The sequence below is a fragment of the Takifugu flavidus genome, chromosome 3 (assembly GCF_003711565.1).
Source record: "Takifugu flavidus isolate HTHZ2018 chromosome 3, ASM371156v2, whole genome shotgun sequence".
Taxonomy (NCBI): domain Eukaryota; kingdom Metazoa; phylum Chordata; class Actinopteri; order Tetraodontiformes; family Tetraodontidae; genus Takifugu; species Takifugu flavidus.
The window spans coordinates 11,179,795-11,199,079 of NC_079522.1; the positions used below are offsets into that span (position 1 = coordinate 11,179,795).

Consider the following 19,285-nt stretch of genomic DNA (forward strand, 5'->3'; position numbering starts at 1 on the left):
CCCTGACAGATGCCCTGTGGGCATCCTCTGACTGCCGTGCATCACCCCCCACCCCCCCGCTCGGATTAAACACTCGATGGAGGAGCGGCGTTAGACGTGACCTCACTGGGGCGATGCAACAGTGCAGCTCCGACACCTCAGGTGTTCTGAGGTTAATATCACTCAGAATCTTTGCTCACAACTTGTCTCCTCTGTCCCCCACAGGCCTGCAGCTCTGGCCGGCAGTCCCGTCATCTCCGACATCTCGCTGGTTCGCCTCTCGCCCGCCGCCGTGCCCGCCGGCGACTCGCCCTTCAGCCCGCCTCACCCGTACGTGAGCCCCCACATGGAGCACTACCTGCGCTCTGTGCACGGCAGCCCCACCCTGTCCATGATCTCAGCGGCCCGAGGACTCAGCCCGGCGGAGCGTAAGTCAGGTGTTTGTAGCCTAATTTAGCAGGAAAATGCTAAATTAGGTTCACTTTCCTGTCAGCTGCACACCTCTTTCAGTCGGGACACGTCTCATCAGGGTGTTATAGTGAAATCTTGAAACTAGAATAATCACGTTTCACGTGTGAACATTTAGTTCATTTTAAAATTTGACAGGATACTTTTCCAGTAAATGTACTGTAGGAGTGACAATAAAGAAGGAAACAGGAAGTGAACCTAGAGTGTGAACGCAGCGGCAGATATGAGGCGTGGAGTTGCTTTGATGCTTTGAAGAGGGAAGGAAAGTGGGAGGAGGCTGATTAAAGGAAAGGAGCTTGGTTAAGCAGCTCCGCCCACGGCGCGCCAGAACCACCAGGACGCGATGACAACTCTCTCCTCAAAGCTGAATTACAATAACAGAGCGGAGGGCAGCGGCGAGGGGGACATAAATCTTCTTTTACAGTCCGTCACCGATAATGTGCCCGTGCTTTTAAATTAGAATTACAGGCCGCGCCTGAAATCTGACCACAAACGAGGCCCGTGATGGGATGGAGGGAAATGCGAGGAAAGGGGGTCAGAAATGAAGTCTGTTAGCTTGTATTTGTTCTCTCCGACCTTCATTTTTGTCCTGGTAAAACTCTCCGGACACGTGGACCTTCTGAGATCATAGATGATTCCCCAGAAACCTCCTCTTCTGCTGCCAGCGCTCCGTTTAATAAAAACACTCTTTCACCTCACCTGCGCACTCGTTATTCACAGGTATTTTAGATGGAAACTCTATCCCTCGGAGGGAGGCGGTGATGTCAGCGGGAGTGCGGCGTTTGGTCTCTTCTGGGTCGGGGGTGGCAAACGGAGGTGGGGGAAAGAGTGAGGAAATGGGGAGTAATGATGGAGCCATAAAACGAGATCATATCGAACCCTAATTAACTGGTCGTAATGGTTTTAATGGAGGTTACTGGCAGAGAGGAGTCATACTGTAACATGTGTCGAGTTTTAAGTACCAGTGGAAAGTGTCCCGATAATCAGCAGACTGGAACTCCAAACGTGGGAAAAATGATCCAACCCCCCCCCTTCCTCTCCTCTGCAGTGGCCCATGAACACCTGAAAGAACGGGGCTTGTTCGGACTCCCTCCTCCCCCGCCAGGGACCAGCCCGGCTGAGTTTTACCACCTGATGGCCAGCCACCGGAGCCCGTATGGTGACTTGCTCATGCAGGGGGGGGGCCCCCCCGGGGTCCCACCTGTCTGACTACATCACACCCATAGACGGTGAGTGACCAGGAAGCTTTGTTCCTTTCATGTGAGTGTCACCTGAACACAACCCCAACGTCTCCCCGTGGAGAGGTGTGTAGCTCCGCCCCTTCACATCAGAGAACAGATCAACTAGTTCACGTTAGCTCGAGTGCGGAGGCCGGCCGTACGACAAAATCAAGATGATCTCATGTCAGACATGTTGAAATATCCGAGGTCGCAGCCGACTCTGCTCTTTTCTATAAACACTGAGGATTTAAAGCTACACGCTGACATCACCACTGCACGGGCACATGCAGTTACGGCAGATGTATTTAATGTATTAAACATTTCTTTGATCTGGCACCGGGTTTTGCACCTTAAAAGGGTCTGTGTGTCTGCGAAAGAGACCGACAGGGGGAGGGGATCTCCTGATGATGAGTCCCAGAGAGGAGACCACGAACATCTGCTGAAGCCTCAGGATTTATCTGCTGCTCAGACTCACTGTCCCACTCAACACAAGCACGTCTTTGAATCTCTTTTACGGCATTTTTAATCAATGAGGAGACATTAAATCTGTTGCTCTGCTGACGGTACGCTGCGTTTCTGTCCCCCATCAGCTGCATTTGCAAAAGCGGTGGTTCCATACTGGTGGAACGAGGCATGACCGACACAAAGAGAGAATCTAAAACCAATACAAGTCCCCTTTTCATCTGTGTGACCTCCTTTGTTGATGCTACAGTCTGTTGAGCTGCTAGCATGACACGCTGCTCACAAAGTATCGCCAACACATGTCTCATATAAAACTGGATCGTTTCAAAACAACCCTGCTAAACATTTGCAACCACATTTCAGCTACTAATGACATCGACAAATTTCAGGTGAAATGTTGCGAACACTCGTGGCTTCATATCACATCTGTAATAAGTGTTGATGCTGAAAATGTGCCAAAAAGTCATCAAAGCAAACGTTTCCCAGCCCTGAAGAGCGGAGCGGCCGACAAAGCGGCGAGCGCGGGTCAAACCACTTCCTGCAGGTTCAGCCGACTACAGCCACGGATTGTGAATGAGCCTGCTGTGTTGTGGTTTTGCAGTCCAAGTGTGCGCTGGTGGGAAATGAGGCAGACTGCCAACAACATTAAGCTGTCCAGCCGGGCTCACTCGAGCTGTCATAACTTCATCTGCAGCCGTCCTGAACACTGCGCAGGGGCGAAGGCCAAAACAAACACAGGGAACTTTTGGCTCCTTCTCGCTGCAATGTCATCGTGAAGCTATTCAGTGAAACCTTTGGACGGGAGATGAAAAGAGGATCTGGCCAAATCCAGTGAACACTTGGCTGTTTAAAAGTGTGACGGACTCCATCACACGTCTAACAAGAGGAAGTAAGGCTGATGGTGTTAGTTTAAAAGCTGATCTTGAGACCTTAACAGACCCAAGATGGGAAAAAGCAACAACAGGGAATATTAAATTATTTATTGATAAAAATCAGACATTTTGAGCTGATGTAGATGTGCGTAGCATGTTTTGTTTGTCATTTTTGACTGTCAAATTTAGCTGCATGGTTCACTGGGGTTATTCTAAATAGGCAGCGGCAGCATAAAGCAACAGTTTTAAAGATATTCATCAGCTAAGAAGGTCTTCGAAGGTATCAAGATACACACTTAGCTGTTCAGTCAGTCTCAGACACGACTACCCGTGTGTGGCACAATCCTGCTAACGTGGCCAGAAAACCTACAATTGGACAGTGATGGAGCTGATGAGCTCCAGATGAGCCGTCCCGGTGAGAGGAGGCGGCACGGAATGAGACCCATGATGTTGCTTATTTAATTATGCAAATGTGGCTCATGTTAGCGCCATGTTTGAGAGTAAAAAGACAAGAGCATTCCATCTCCTTCGAAGAAGCACAGCATCCTTTGAAGTCGCAACCTTCCTGTTTCCAACAGTTACACAGGGACCACAGTGGCACCAAGACCCTCAGGGCCTCAGCACACAAGCCCTAGTTCACTACCCAAATCACCCCCTCCCAGAGGACACTGACGATATTAATCACAGCAGAGGAGGGGGAAGAAGAGTGGACCCAGAGGTTTCTATTGGTCCATTTATCAGGGGAGGCGGCGCATTAATAAACACATCTCCCAGAGGTAACAGGAAGTAACGGAGATAAATATGTTTCGGCAAAATCAACATTAACAAGGAAGCGAAAAGCTATACTTGATCCCCCGGAACCCCCATCCACCGGCCGCTCCCAACCACCACCATCACTACAAACAGCTTACCTTCAGCTGCTTAGGTGTCCACATTAGCATCCGTGGGAACGTCCTGGATAACAGGCCTCCTGAGCTCGGACACCCCTGGAGAAACAGGCCTAGATGGTGATATTGTTTCTATTTTCCTCCCGCTGAGACCAGCTAACGTGTTAGAAATGCCCCCAAATATTAAGATAAGCAGTAAAAAGTCATCAGATGAGCCAAACTGTGGATGACCAGCATCTGACCGCAGGTCCTGAATTCCTAAAAAGGCGGCTCAGTCGTTCTTATCAGGCTTTACATTCGGAGCCAAGATCGATCAGATCTGAGTGCGTTTGCTCACAGTTGAGATCAATTTGCTTTAAATTGCCCTTATTTAGCATCGCGAAGCCAGAGCCAGACTGTGATGGTTATCTGCGGTAATTATGGGAAATTATTGCGGGGAGATTGATCAGGTGGACTGACCACATGTGTGCAGATGTGATAGCTCCTCCGGCTCTCTCGCACAGTTCCTCAGCTTTGTGGTAACAGTGTGAGCTCTCCTCACTCTACAGAGCGTCTACGACTGCCTTCGTAAGGCTCCTCTCGGCGTCCGCGATCTCTGGAAGCGCCCACTGAGGAATTTGTGTCACTGGGACAAAGCCGCATTAGTTAATAATATCTTCTGCCAGGCTCACTTTCCATCAACCTGGAAAAAATGGCAGCGCATTTTAGTTGTGAATCAATCTCCGGATCTTATTGATAGGGTTGTTCTGTGTCCGTGGGGTTCGGGTGTCGCCAGGAGGTTATGGCGGCATCCATCACCGCGGTCCCAGCTGCAGCCTCGCGAGCTGGCCGCCCCTTTAACCGCGGCGACACGTTCAAAGACAACAACAAAGCCGTGTGGCGGGGAGCCACTCGTTAAATTTCAGGAGTCATTCTTTCAGATTGAGAGCATTTAGCGTCTCCGAGGGGAGCAGGAGCTGTCTCTGGATCAGATTTGAAGGGATGTGGTGTCAGGACGGAGGAGCTGCTGCATTCATCACACCTGTCACTGTAAAACCAGCCTCTGTGGTGATGTGCAGGCTAGCATTGTGAGGCTAAACATTCAGCTTCTGCACATTAGCTTTCTGGATGGATGTCTCCATTCTCCCCCATATTTTTGTCACATCAAACCAAGCGATGAACCCAAACAGGTGCAAAACTGTGTACTTTGAGTTTGTGTCCAGACCACCAGGGCGGAGTCAACCCACCTTGCATGAACTGTTTGGACGTTTATTGCACCAGCAACAGCAGTAACTCATTCACCAACTCACTGTTTCCGCAGTCTCCCGCTTCTCCAGCCCCAGATTGACGCCCCGACTGAGCAGGAAGAGAGCTCTGTCCATCTCGCCTCTGTCGGACGCTAGCATCGACCTGCAGACGATGATCCGCACCTCGCCCAGTTCACTGGTCGCCTACATCAACAACTCGCGGTCCAGTTCAGCTGCCAGCAGTTCTTATGGACACCTGTCGGTTGGAGGACTCAGGTGAGGACAGTCAGTCGTATCTGAAGAGACACTTGTCTTGTCTTCCTTCTAACTTTGTCTTCTAAACTTTTGCTCTTTCCAGTCCATCTTTCCCCTTCCCCCACCCCATGGCCTACCAGCAGCTGCTCTCTCAGCAGCGAGGGCTCAGCGCCTTTGGCCACACCTCACCTCTTATCCAGCCTCCACCCACCTTCAGTGCCCACCAGCTGGGCCTCGGACTCTCCTCGCTGCCTGAGAGCAACCTTCCAGCGAAGGTAACCACCTTTGACTCAGATTTTTTTTTGATCTCTTCAAAATTCTGCTGACCCGTTCCAGATGTCCCTGCTGGAATTTCTGGTGTCAACATTTGAACACAAACCATGAATTTTGGAGCTCCGCTTCTCTAATTTGGTTTTCCCATCATCTCCTTAAATATTGGCATTGATTGCAGCGTGTTTTGGTGTTTCTGACGAGCGGTGTCGGCCTCAGCACGTGCGCAGTCAGGTAAACTCTGGCTGGAGGGGCTGTAATTTCTGTCCAACCACAATCACCGCTGCCTCAGCATTTAAAACCTCTCCCACAAAAAAGACAGAAAGAGGATCAACAAAATGTCCACTGTAACACAGATTTAAATGAGCAGAACTTAAACTCAAACTTTGACCCCATGGAGGTCTTTGATTAGAGAAAAACCTCTTTAAGCACTGAAAAAACACGTCCTTTGAAACACTTCCTTTTTTTCTGTATCAGCACCTGAGTGGCGACTCGGCGGTCAGCAGCACAGTTGACCCCCTCGTCACCAAAAGGTCAAAGGTCAAGACTGAAGCAGAGGGGTTGAGGCTGTCTTCTCCTTGTTCTCCGGTATGAAGCTAACACACATCCACCATTTACTGCTCTAGGTGGAACATTCAGGAAGACAAAATGAACATTTCCACAGACTTATATAGGTTTTTGATTGCTGTGGTTCAGGCCTGGGAGCTCCCAGTCTTCCACTTGCTAACACGGAAGAGTAAAAACAGATATGTGACACCAATGCCCATTTTTAGGGAAATAAATGACAATTTTTAAAAAAATAAAATGCTCGTATGCATCTTCTTGGAAAGTTTTTTCCTCAAGTAGGCATTTGCTGTCTTTCATTTTCCAGCAAAACATTTTCTGTCCTGACCCACGATCTGACCCGTGTCCCCCGCGGGCCCTGCTCTGGACGACCCCATGTAAAAATGTCAGATAAAGAAAACCCTGGCGTGATAAGAGCTTCGTATCCGTTTATTTGGTGGCGGCGGATCCCTCCGCCCTGCTGCTCCCCAGCCGCTGTAAACTGTGCCAGAGCACTTCATTTTCATGAAATATTGGTCAGGCTTTATTGTCATCTGAGGGGCCTTTTTCTCCACTCGTGACAAATTTGCGGCTCCTCTCCGATAGTAAGGCAGGTTTGGGCTTGATGCATGGGGACGGCGGAGCGCCATCGTCTTGGGGCCACCAGAATTGATGAAGATAGTGTGTGTGGGGCAGCGACAAACATGCTGGAGTCAGCACAACGGTGTGTGAGCCTGAGAGAGAGTGTGTGTGTCTGTATCTGTGAGTGTGTGTGTGTGAGCATGTGCGTATGTGTGTTTAGTTAAGCATAATTGGCTTAAATCTGTAATTTAGCCTCTCTGATGTTCCACTCAAGTAAAGCAGAAGAAAACAGCTCGCTTTGACTCCCAACAGTTTTGCTTTGGCTGAAAACTGTTTTACATGTGTTTGGAGAGCCGATGAATTCTGCATTAATCTCTAAAATAAAGAAAACCTGTTCTCTGATGCTGCAGAACCATCACGACGGCTCGTTGGACCTGAAGGACGAGGGGGACCGAGACGATTGTAAGCAGGAGCTGGAGGCCGTTTATGAGACCAACTGCCACTGGGAGGGCTGCAGCAAAGAGTATGACACGCAGGAGCAGCTGGTGCACGTAAGCAGGCGCACGTCATCGGATAAACAACCAGATGCAGCTGAGAGATGCTCCTCCAGGAGCAAGAGCAAAAGCATGACACCTCAAAATTAACTCGACCGCTGAATCAATGATAAACATAAACATAGCGTCGGCGAGCACCGTCCATAAACATCACGCAGAAGTCGTTGCTTTTGGTTGCGTTGTCGTTAGCATCGCTTTAGCTTAGTCACCCTCGAAGGGTTTTCCCTGCTGTCGGGTCAGCAGACAGACGGGTCACCGCTGGTGTGACTGGCTGAAGAAAATGATTAATGCGCTCACATGTCGGGGCAACATGGCCGACAGATGCGAGCGGACACCTGAGCTGCCTTATCCTGATGTATGTTTTTAAAAACGCGCCTCTGAAGTGTCAGTCTATTCCTGCTGATACACGCCAGCGGCGAGACCTGAACCCCGACCATCATCCCTCCTCCAGAAACAAGCAGAGTCTTGGTAAACGGGCCTTAAACATTCCACGCCGACAGCGGAGCATGGAAGGAAAAAAAAAAGAGGGCGTAGGTTGGAGTGTTTTCGGGGGAGGGGGTTCAGTCTGTCATTCATTATACTTAATTCTTCTGTCCGTATAGAGGAAAATTTCCCGTAATCCACTGCGCCGCTGTCACCGTCTCACGTCTGCGAGTGTTTACAGGCCATTAAAGCTAACATGTGCGGCCACGGCGTCGGCAGTTTATCGTCGACATAACGGCGAAGCTTTGATGTACTTCCTGTAAACAAATTAGGTGTGTTGAGATCATCGCCAGCGGCGTTGTTGCCGTCTTATTGTTTTCTTCAAATTGAGACCATATTTCCCGTTAACCGAAGCTAACTCCTCTCATCTACTCCTCACAAATATGTGCCAAATACCAACTTCGTGAACTGATATTTTTACTGCTTTGGACTTTTTTGGCATATTTGTTGTATTGATGACAGATATTCACATATTTATGGTAGAAGATGTTTGATAAAAGTAAGGTGAGCTTCCATTTCCGGTCAAACTCTTTCCAATATCACCAACCAAAATCACTTTTTATTCTAATGCTAAGCCACATTATGTGGAGTTTTCTGTTAAATCGAGTTTTATTCGGGCAGTATAAAGAATCCACAAGGTCCTAATTAACAGAGCTGTAACACTTTCCTCTGCCGCTGTTTCCCTTTGAGACTCACCCAGATAAGATGGATTTCTACAGAGGAAATCCTTCCGAGAACAACATGAGAGCCTCTTAGTGGAAGCGTCTCTCTCTAGAAAAACCACTCATTTGTGCGCTGGTGTGTCCCACAGCACATCAATAATGACCACATCCACGGGGAGAAGAAGGAGTTCGTGTGCCGCTGGGAGGAGTGTTCGCGGGAACAGAAACCCTTCAAAGCTCAGTACATGCTGGTGGTTCACATGCGCCGGCACACGGGGGAGAAACCACACAAGTGCACGGTGCGTAAATGACGGCCTCTGCGTAAACACTGCACACAAATGTTTCACACACGGGTCTGGATCCGGAGGTGATTCACACTATTGAGGCTCTCCTTCTCTTTACCTAAATCCACTAATATCAGCAGAAAATTCTTAGATTTTGGACCCTTTTCCTCTTAAATAAATGCCAATAGTGGACAATAATCTGGATGGCTAATCTGGATTTTGGGGGGGTTGGAGGATTTGATGAGAAAACAGCATTTAAGTTTCTGCCTTTTACTAGTTTGCTTTAATAATAAAGTTAATTTTCCACACTTTGTTGAAAACAAGGCAACAGATGGCGCTGGCGCCAGAGGACAGACCCTGGGGGGATTGATGATAGAGAGCAGAATAATAAGTGGTCAACAGAATCTGTATTTGCCTGCAGTTTGAGGGCTGCTCCAAGGCCTACTCCCGCCTGGAGAACCTGAAGACTCACCTGCGCTCACACACCGGAGAGAAACCGTACGTATGCGAGCACGAGGGCTGCAACAAAGCCTTCTCGAACGCCTCGGACCGAGCCAAACACCAGAATCGGACGCATTCCAACGAGGTAAGCGTAAAAAAATAGCAGCTGCTTTCCAAATTAAAAAAAGCAGCTAAATGTAAATGAGTTGTATCATCAAAAAATTCCTTAAATGTTCCATCAACAGAAACCGTACGTTTGCAAGATCCCCGGGTGTACGAAGCGCTACACGGATCCAAGCTCGCTCAGAAAGCACGTGAAGACGGTGCACGGCCCAGAGGCGCACGTCACCAAGAAGCAACGCGGTGACCTCCTGCCGCGGCCCCCGGGGCCCAGGGACAACAGCGAGAATGACGAGGGGAACAGGGAAAGGCTCCAGAGGGACAACAACATGTTGGAGAGCAGCTCCCCCAGAGGAGCAGAGGACTACCTGCACATAAAGTCCATCAAGATGGAGAACTCTGTGGTAAGATGGCTCAGGGATATCTCCAAACATGAGCAAAGGCACGAAGGCAGGAGAGGGTTCAGTCAAAAACGCCACTTTATCTTCTGCCACTTTACTCTCTGTGTTTCTTCTTCCTTTTCCTACTTTCCAAACGGACAGAAATTACTAAGGTGAGCTGACTTCTTACGTCTCAATCTTCCACATCTTTCATCATCTTTTTGCTGCAGGTAAAATATCTCATCTCGGGACTGAAGAAGCCGTTTCTGTTGTCACGTTTCAGAGATAAACATGTTTGAACTTCATCAGCAGTTATGCCGCATGTCACCAACGATACCACATACGTCACTTTTCCTTTCCTCGCCGCCTGTTTAAAGCAACACTGGAGACCCATCAGCCATGCCTGAACCTGATGAAAGCCGCTCCAGGATTAATATTCAAACCCTGGGAATTGGCCGGGGTGCTCCGCGTGCGCACAGCCGACCGTCAAGCTGCGATCAAGACAGCTTTTTAGTGATGCATAAATTAGCGTCAGCGAGGAAACGGAGGCTGGCCGGGCTTGACTCTGATAGGTGTTTTCCATATCAGGAGGTCCTCGCATCTGATAAAACAGCTTTTATCTGATATTACCATTGATAAATATGAAACACGCGTGTGGACGTCCTGTGAAAACTCGGCAGAAAAGACTCAAAGACCCTACAAGTTCAAAACTCACCTCCATGTTTAAAGAACAAGAAAAGCTGTCACGGGGCGGTTGGCCTGGCTCAGACAGCCTTTTCATCCTGCCCATTTTTAATTCACAGACAGACTAAGACAGCCTGTAATCTGCAGCACATCCCCCACCCTTCACCCCATCCCCCCCAAAAAACACTCATTATTTACAATTAAGCTGGGACAGAATAAAAGATTCAGCCGTACGCACTTCCTGGTGCCATTAACAACTGTTCCACTTGTGTTCTGCTGGGAAAACCTGTCTTTTGAATGGCTGTGACTTCTCCCTCTTCACCCTTCTGTCTCTCTGCCTTTCATGCATCCGTTGCTCTTCAGATGTATCAGCCCAGCCCTGGCGGTCAGTCATCATGTAGCAGCGAACCATCACCACTTGGCAGTGCACCCAACAATGACAGTGGAGTAGAGATGGCGGCGAACAGTGGGGGAAGCCTGGGGGACCTCAGCACCCTGGACGATTTACACTTCGTGGAGGCCCTGAGCTGTGTAGGGTCTGCTGGCGGAGTCACGGTGGCAGGACCCCACTTCCTAAAGCAGCTCAGCACCTGCCAGCGGTTGGAGCATCTGAAGAGGGAGACGCTGAAGACGGTGAGGGACTCGTGTCACTGGACAGGCGAGCCAACCGCCCCGGTTCTTGGCACCAAACTCCCACCAATTCCAGCTACTGGTGAGTAGAAGAAAATTGGCCATTGAAGTTTCTCATTCCATTATGACACCAGTCAATTTGAGCTGCATGGTTCCAACTCAACTTGCCTTGATTTACTGGATTCAGAAACATTTTTGGACCAAATACATCATGTTACCTGGTGCTTTAGGTGTTCAAGATAATGGTCAAGAAATCAAATAATCCAGTATTTTATCTGTTCTTTCGCAGGGTCCCTCCTGGAGAAAACACACGTTCCGGTGCCCCTTCCTGGTTCCTGCTTGGTTGATCTGAACTCTGATAAAACTCTATTGGGAAACCTTTCAGAACGCCGCGACAGCACTTCCAGTACCCTCAGCTCTGTTTATACCCTTAGCCGCCGCTCCTCAGGCATCTCCCCATGCTACTCAAGCAGACGCTCGAGCCAAGCCTCCCAGTTTGGTACAAACCGCCCCAACAACCTCAGCTCAGCTGACTCCTATGATCCCATCTCTGCCGACATCTCGCGTCGCTCCAGCCAGGTTAGCCAATTTGGGGAAAGTAGTAGAGGAACTGAAAGGTACGGTGGCCCACCCAGCCCCCTTAGCCTGACTCCAGCTCAGCATTATCACCTCAAAGCAAAATATGCGGCTGCCACAGGAGCCGCACCACCTACACCTCTTCCACACATGGACCAAACATGTCCAAGGCCCCGAACACCCTTATACGATTGTACCCAGGAATTTGCAGCACGGAGTCTGATGCCCCATGAGGTCTCAGCTAGCATGTCTCGCAGAGCCAGCGACCCTGTGAAACGCCTGCTTGTCACTCCTCTCAACCAGCCCCAACTGCAGCGCTACAACAGCCTTGGAACCCTCAGTAGAACGGTGGAGCCGCGCCCACCTTCCCTAGCAGATCGACAGCACTTGCCTCAGCTTCGGCACACGCATCCAAACAGTGGTATGTTCCGCTACAGCCTACAGCCTCTCAGCATTTCGGAGCATGCGGCTGTGGGGGTAACGAATGGCGTCACGAAGGAAAATCCAGCGCAGTTCCAACGAAACAGTGAGGCCGCCAACAGAGTCCCAACCAACCAGGATCAGTTCCCGACAGCGACTAAATTCCAGCAGCCATTGCAGCAGAGACGGATGGCTATCAGGAATGCTAACCTCCCCTTGACCACATCCAACACGAGTCCAGCGCAGCAAAGGTGGTTGTGTCCACTTCTGGCGAGGGAAAGTCAGGCCAACATTCTGGTCCAATCTAATCAGGTTTCTTTGAGACCCATCAGTACCAACCAGCATTATCCCGCTCCACAGGTTGCAGGGAATATGGCAGAGCTCTCGCAAATCAGGACTTTGGATCGTATCACAACAATCTCGACTCCAACCAGCAGACAATTCAGAACCTGGTTAACACCCTACAGCAGAAGTTCTGGCAGATGTCACATGTCAATGACAGGATGACCTCACAGCAGGGGTGTGACAATAGTATGAGTCTATACGATCAAAATGGTAATTTCTGCACAACAGTGGTGGAGGGGAACATGCTGAGGTCCACATACAAACAGGAACCAGTTGACATGGAGACCATGGGAACGTCTTATGCTGATGCTGGATTCCAGAGGGTCAAGGTTAAAACCGAGGAAACTGACAGATCGATGACGATTTCAGATCAGCAGAGCTGTCACCTGACATCCCAGTGTCCCTTGCAAAGCCAAAGCTGTCTCCCACCAAGGCCACCAACAGGACCCAAGTCTCAGAACCCTGCACTGTCCCGGGTGATGCACCGAACAAGACACTTTAGCACTTCTAACCAGGATGTTGCTTCCGCACTACCCAGTCATGGAGCTTCGGGTGATGGCTCTGACGACCACATATTGTACTACACGGGGCAGATTCACGTCTTTGAGCCCAATGCAAACCTGGACCATGAATTTCCACCCGTGCTGAATATGTCAACGTTTGAAAAACATGCAGCGTTCCCCCGTGTTGGGGACAACCAGGCCTCCACGCACGACTGCGATGCAGCAATAGAGCAAACGCCCATCGATTTTGATACCATGCTGGACGACCGCTCCAGCCTCATATCAGGACCCCTGAGTCCAGCTCTGCTCCAGGGCTCGTCACAGAGCTCCTCCCGGCTGACCACACCCAGGACCTCTGTCACGTTGCCTACCGTGCCAGCGGCGACGGGGAACATGGCCATTGGGGACATGAGCTCGTTGCTAACCACTCTGGCAGAGGAGAGCAAGATCCTTAACCTGATGACTTAAAACCCATTTTTGTCTCGAACTGAAAGAAAATGGTTTTCTTGAACTACTGACGCACAAGCTCATTTTCATGTTTTTTTAAACCGTGTACCAAAAAAAAGTCTCTGCAGTCTTTCTTAATGTACAGTCTTGTGTAAAAACTATTTAAAATTTGTATTTTTTTGTAAATCAATCGCTGTAATTTTCTGCCTTAGCTTGTAAATATGAGCGCCTCCTAGCTTTGACACATCGGTGAGGTCAGCCGAGTAAGTGCCTGGTCCAGCCGACAGATACAGATCTGACCCCCCAATGCAGAAAGGTCACCAGGTAACTGAGCAAAAGCACCAACTTGGTTCACACTGTAAAAATCAGTCATTCTTGCTCATTTCTGCCGCTAAGAAACGCCACCGTCTCCGCGACAGCGAGGCATCGTACGGCTGTCGTCTGTGTCTTGCGTAGCTTCAAATCTTGCCGATCCTGACTTCCCAACCCCTGCACTGATCCGTCTGCTGTGCTCAACGAGGATCAAATGATCACACCGTCCCTCTTTTATACTCAACAATCTCCGTTGTCCAGCAGTTATCTGTATATAATGTTTGTACATTTTTAAAAAACAAAATACAGCTGATGACTGATCTTTTTGCACTTCTGTGTTTGCTGTGTTTCGTGTGACTGGAGGTTCCCGTCTAGGAAATCTGTGATCTCCATTCTGAAGTGTCCCCCCTCCAGCACCGCAGATGGGACACCCGTCCACGTCTCCGCTCTGATCCACACGTCGCTGCTTGTTGTGGAAATTGACAAAATCAAGTCCAGTAGCTCATTTAAACCAACTTCAAATGTTCAAAAACATGAGCGAAAATACTCCGTGCACTATTGGTGACGCGGCGCTCTGCGCACACACCCCATGTGACCACACCGCCATCTTTAGTGTCACCATAGTGACAGACATAGTGTCTCATAGTAGGACCGCCACAGCAACACGAACAGTTGTTCCCGTGGTTGCTTCCGAAAGGATGAGTGCTGATCATTAGTTCAGCAACTAAACTTTTTGCCTTTGAAGCCGCGTTCCTGCCGTCTTTGCCGACAGTGCACTTTCCTCAAACCCGTGTTAGGATGAGACGCCACGCATTTTTTTCCCCTCAACCTCTACTTTGAAATAACGTCCCCTGACCTCGTCTCACCTCTCCGGCGAGAGCAAACTTGGCATCATGTAAATTCTCGGGTGGGAGATGATGAAAAAGGATGCTAACAGGAGCGGAAAAGGCCAGACGCGTGCAGGACGGCGGTTGCTATCGCCGTTAGCCCGCCTGTACTTCACTATTGGCTGTGACAGAGCGACCCAGAGGACGGCGCTGCCGAAACCACATGAAACAGCGCTACGGAGGAGAGCGCCGGGTTCCCAAGGATGCAGTGCTCAGCGTTCATGTGAGGAACAAATGATTCCAGGCTTTCAGGCATTCAGCTGAGGATGCGTTTGATCCGAGGTTTGTGATTGCTTTTGCCACCTGAGCTCCTGATTGTCTCAGAGTTGTGAAGTGGAAAAGAAAATAGCCCGCAGCTGTGAAATCAGACCAAGACCCCCTCCCCCCCCAAAAAAAAGAGGTGAAGATGGGTTTCACAAAGCTTCCACAACGCCAGCATCTTTGTTTAGCGAAGGAGGGGAGATGAAAAGATGCCCTCCTGCCAATCAGGTCAGGGATCTTGCATGTAATTCAGCATGAAGAACAGGTTTAAATCTAGCGTGAGGGTTGTGTAACACACATTTGAGGTAAAGCTGTTATGCTAACTCTGAAACTGACAACCTTTAAATGAATGTAACTGAATGAATGAAGCCGTAAAGGTGACTGGGCTGGACTCATTAAAGGGTTGTTTTTAATTTCTGAGAAGCACCTTTTCATTCATCTCCAAGTACCTGACGGGAGGACCTGGCCCAGAACTGTAAGTCCGTTAGCGATCAGCTCTGTAAATCCAGAGATTAGCCTTGAACCACCATCCGTTCCGGACCAAACAATTTAGGTTCCGTGGTTTTTGGGTAGCACCAGGTGGGGAAACAAAGCTGAGCTTGTTACAACATTATTGAGGAGCATTTTCTTTGGACTGAAGAAGAGCTCTTCTTCTGTGGTCTTCCCATGTTCAGCGTTCAGAACTCCCTGTTCTGGCATCTTGATGATGACGATATGGAAAGTGACCAGCAGGCGAAGGCCTTAATTACGTGTGTGACAGTGGAGGCAGCAGATGCACTCTGACGTGAAGGAGATCTGCGTCTGACCTCCACCGCTCCCTGCACTTCCTTCCTCCCAGTGATGCCACATCACAGCAGCGCTCCGCATTACCACCTTATTATTAGGCGCATGGCAGCTCCAGTGTCAGCGCGGATGATGGATAGTGCTCAGACACCTCATTCATTTCTATTACACCAATATGGAAATCCCTGCGGAGCCCAAACTGAGAGACAATATTAATTTACGAAGCTATTCCAGAGGCTTCTGCCACAAGTTTTAACGGCTCCATCTCGATTTGTATGAGAAACACAACTACGAGTTCAAGCATGAGTCTGAAATATGAAAGGCAAGTTTTTCAAATAAAAATAATAATGCACAATGCAGGAAACATAGAAAACAGAAAACGTATCCCAAAAATTCCCTCTCATGCTCGTCTCAAACAGGATCTGCTCACATTTGTGTGGAGGACCCACCGGATGTGGGCGGAGCTTATGACTATTTTCCTCTTAACAAAATCAGGACCTTATTCTTTTATGTCTTTCTTTCTCATAGTATTTTGAAGAATTCCATAACAAATATCTGACTGGTAAAAGAAGATTTCAAGCACATCTAAGTCAATAAACTAAAGGTGAAAGTTAAAGGATTCATACTTTGTCCACAAACGTCCATCAACATTGTCCAGCAGCTCTTCCAGACTCACGTCAGGATTTGTACAACTCAGAGATTCTTCCCTCTTTTCGCAGTGCTGTGGCCCCCGATGGACAAATGTATTATTAAGACCTGGTTCTTCTCATTTTAATAGGGCCACCTAACAGGGACGCCGTGTCAGCGGCTGCTCAATATTAACGAAGGCCCCGTGGATGATCCCAATCCTCCGAAATGGAGGTCAACTCCACAGTAAAGGACAGAGAAACTGTGGTTTAGTCCTCTAACAAGACGCCCGGCGCTGAGTTGAATCTTTCATGGAGGAAAGTGCAGAGGTGGGAATGTTCCTGGTTGGGTTTTTTCCTGCCCTGTTTGGGTGATCGAGGTCGTCAATCACTGAGATTTTGGGAAGAGACGCCGCTAACGCAGCAGCTAGCGTGGCCGTAGCCTGAAAACTATTTAGATGAAGGGTGGAGTCGGGCCCTGTATCGTCCTGGACCGTGATCGGATCAGACTTTGATTCAATGAGACTGTGTAATTACTGAAGAATCCCACCTGAGTCTGAACTCCCGAGATGCCTATGAAGGTCATTCTGTGCCGTGTTACAATCACACTCGAGTGTTTCCTTAATCGTAGAGAATAAAGACACAAAAGACGCGAGCACGAGCCCCCATTCACGGCGACGGCTCCAGCGTCACAAGCAGATATGGCATCCATATTCATCCGACGCTTCTATGCAAAATAACATCTGTTTCCAACACCGTGCCATCTGTCTGGGGGACTTTACCATATTAGCGGCTCATCGTGCTAAAACAACCCAAAAAAAGACTATTGTGATGGTGTAATCAGGGCCGGGCATCATTTCCATGTAAATGCACACAAACATCGGAGCCTTTAAAAATAAACTTTTATTGACGTAAAATAACTTATTTAAAAAGCTTTTTCACATAGAATGGAAACGCCCTCCCCTCCTTCCCAGCCTAAACCCCTGGTTTATGTGTTCATCAGGACCAGGCGTGAGGAAGAGGAGCTGTTCCTGGTGGCACCTGAGGAAGGTCAGGGAGGTCGGCGAGGTGCTCCGCAGGCTCCTGCAGGTCTGGTGCTCCCTGAAGGTTTGAGAACGGAGGTCCTCATTAACACCTCCCACGTCTCTGCCCTCTCCTCCTCCTCTCCTCTGAGGAGTCACACGGCAGGACGGTTCAGGTGTCAACCAGCTCGCCGTCTCCTGATTAGAACCGCCGGAATATTCACAAGCAGAGGAGATCCGTCTGGGTTCTTCTGGTGTTTCCAGCTGAAGAGCCAGACAGGAAGTGATCTGTCAAACAGGGAAACGATCTTATTTTCTTTCTTCTTCTTCTTCTTCATTATTAAACTTCTCAAAATAAATAATCGTTGTGGATCCGATACGATCCCGATCCTGTCCATGAACAAGTGCTCGTTGGTAGAGTCCAGTTGCCTCAAACGTGTCTTCTGTTGCGTGTTGTGCGGCGGGCCCAGAGACCCCCACGGCCCCGGTGAGAACCTGAACCTGCGCCTCAGCCAACGTTTGATCAGACTGAAGGTTCAAGGTTCTTTTCTAACTGTTGACTTGAGTTTTCTCTCTCCTCCGTGGAAACGTGCTCTCCTGCGGGGGGGAAGGGGGGGGGGGGGCTTCAAAGCAGCCAAGCAGAAAGGGCCGAAAACAAAGCAGCTCTGTTTGAAGGTGGCGGCGGCTCGCTGAGGGTTAGCTTCTCAGTTTCATGCCAATCCCTCGCTGGGCCGGAGGAGCTGTTATTTCTCCGCCTGTGAATGGAGGCGGACTCATAAATGGCTGATTTTCACCTCGTTCGGAGAGACTCCGTGTTCAGGCCGCGGGGCCCCGGCACAGACAGCGCCTGATTATTCCTCCTCGTTTTACGAACTGACCTTCTCTCGGCGGATGAGAAAGGACCGGTTCTTTTTACAAGCTGCTTCAACAGGCGGGAAATGCACCATCATTTTTACAGTGTAATTAAGAGGCGGCGCCCGATGCCAGCGCTGGCTCGGGCGCTTTCTGGAAAGACTTAACAGGCCCCGGCTGCATGTCTTGGCTGCGGGTCCAGAGCTGGAATCAGCCTCCCCGACTTAATCCTTTAGAAGAGCAGCTCTCCTCGCTGGCCACTCACCAGATCGGCGGAGCGGCCGCGGCCCCGAACCCGGAGCCAAAGTTAGCAGACAGCATCTGAACCGAAATGCATCAATAGATAAAAGCTAGCTTTGCTCGGCGGCGCTGCATTTATGCAGAGCGCCACCCGGCCTGTCAGCAACTAATGGTCACAAGGATGATGGATGGTGTTTATTCTCCGGTGATGGAACGCAACCCCCCGCCCGATGATAATTGTAATAAAATGACAGATCAAGCCGGCCAGCTTATTCAATTATTGGGCCATAATTTGCATTAATGCCTCCAGTGGCGCGGCAGAGACGCTGGGATGGGGGTCTGACACGGGCCCGACTCTTTAGTCCACCTTGAAACGCTCCCTGTGCCCTCAGCCATCAGGACATTCAAAAACCGAGTAGAAATCTTGGAAAAAATTGTTCAGAACCTTAACAAGTTCTTCTCCACTGGCTTTTGTTGTGGCTGTGAAAGATTGCCGAGTGACCTTCAACTGCTAGCTGGGTAGCTAGCAACATATGGAGGGAAAAGTTTACCGCACGGTGCTGAGGATTCTAGCGTCAGTAGGAAACCCCACTCAGACCCCAGAAGCACCAGATCTGAGAGATCTTCATTAGCCGCCGACTGAAGAGCTTCTGGTCGAGGGCCAACCGGTCGGAAAAGATCCAGCAGAGGAGAGAAAGAAACGGAGGAGAAAAGAGGGCGGTCGCTAATGGGACTGCGCTGCTTTTAAGTGCAGCGTCCGCCAGAGGAATTCACAAATTCCCCGTTGGCGGAAACTTTGGGACGGTATTGATCGTTGTCTTTGGCCTGAAACGTATCGTCAGGTCGTCTCGGCCTTTGATCTTCGGGACCGAGGAGCATGCTGGCGACGGCCACGCTGGGTCACGCTAGGCGAGGAAACACTTAGACAGCGCCGCGACATTTCGTTCTGCTCTCATTAGAAGGAAAGTTGGACGGCGGGACCACAGAGGAAGACGTGAAAGTTTGGTGA

At 49.6% G+C, this 19,285-nt stretch overlaps 2 protein-coding genes across 2 annotated transcripts in view; both read left to right on the forward strand.

Moving 5' to 3' along the window:
- The window catches only part of LOC130522992 (zinc finger protein GLI2-like), a 35,507-nt gene extending 23,001 nt beyond the window's left edge, over positions 1–12,506 (forward strand). Inside the window, 12 exon segments of the mRNA XM_057027925.1 lie at positions 205–407; positions 1,496–1,625; positions 1,627–1,676; positions 5,189–5,390; positions 5,473–5,644; positions 6,117–6,227; positions 7,175–7,315; positions 8,613–8,762; positions 9,169–9,333; positions 9,434–9,712; positions 10,736–11,084; positions 11,292–12,506. Coding sequence (XP_056883905.1) covers positions 205–407; positions 1,496–1,625; positions 1,627–1,676; positions 5,189–5,390; positions 5,473–5,644; positions 6,117–6,227; positions 7,175–7,315; positions 8,613–8,762; positions 9,169–9,333; positions 9,434–9,712; positions 10,736–11,084; positions 11,292–12,505 — 3,166 coding nt within the window. The 3' untranslated portion in view covers position 12,506.
- Positions 12,506–13,935, forward strand: LOC130522993 (zinc finger protein GLI4-like). Its single transcript, XM_057027926.1, has one exon. The coding sequence runs from the start codon at positions 12,532–12,534 to the stop codon at positions 13,312–13,314; it is 783 nt and encodes a 260-aa protein (XP_056883906.1). The 5' UTR covers positions 12,506–12,531; the 3' UTR covers positions 13,315–13,935.
- Positions 13,936–19,285: the final 5,350 nt, after the last annotated feature.

What these genes read in the sequence shown, in the direction of transcription:
- LOC130522993 (XM_057027926.1), top strand. Translation starts at nt 12,532, where the DNA reads ATGAGTCTATACGATCAAAATGGTAATTTCTGCACAACAGTGGTGGAG.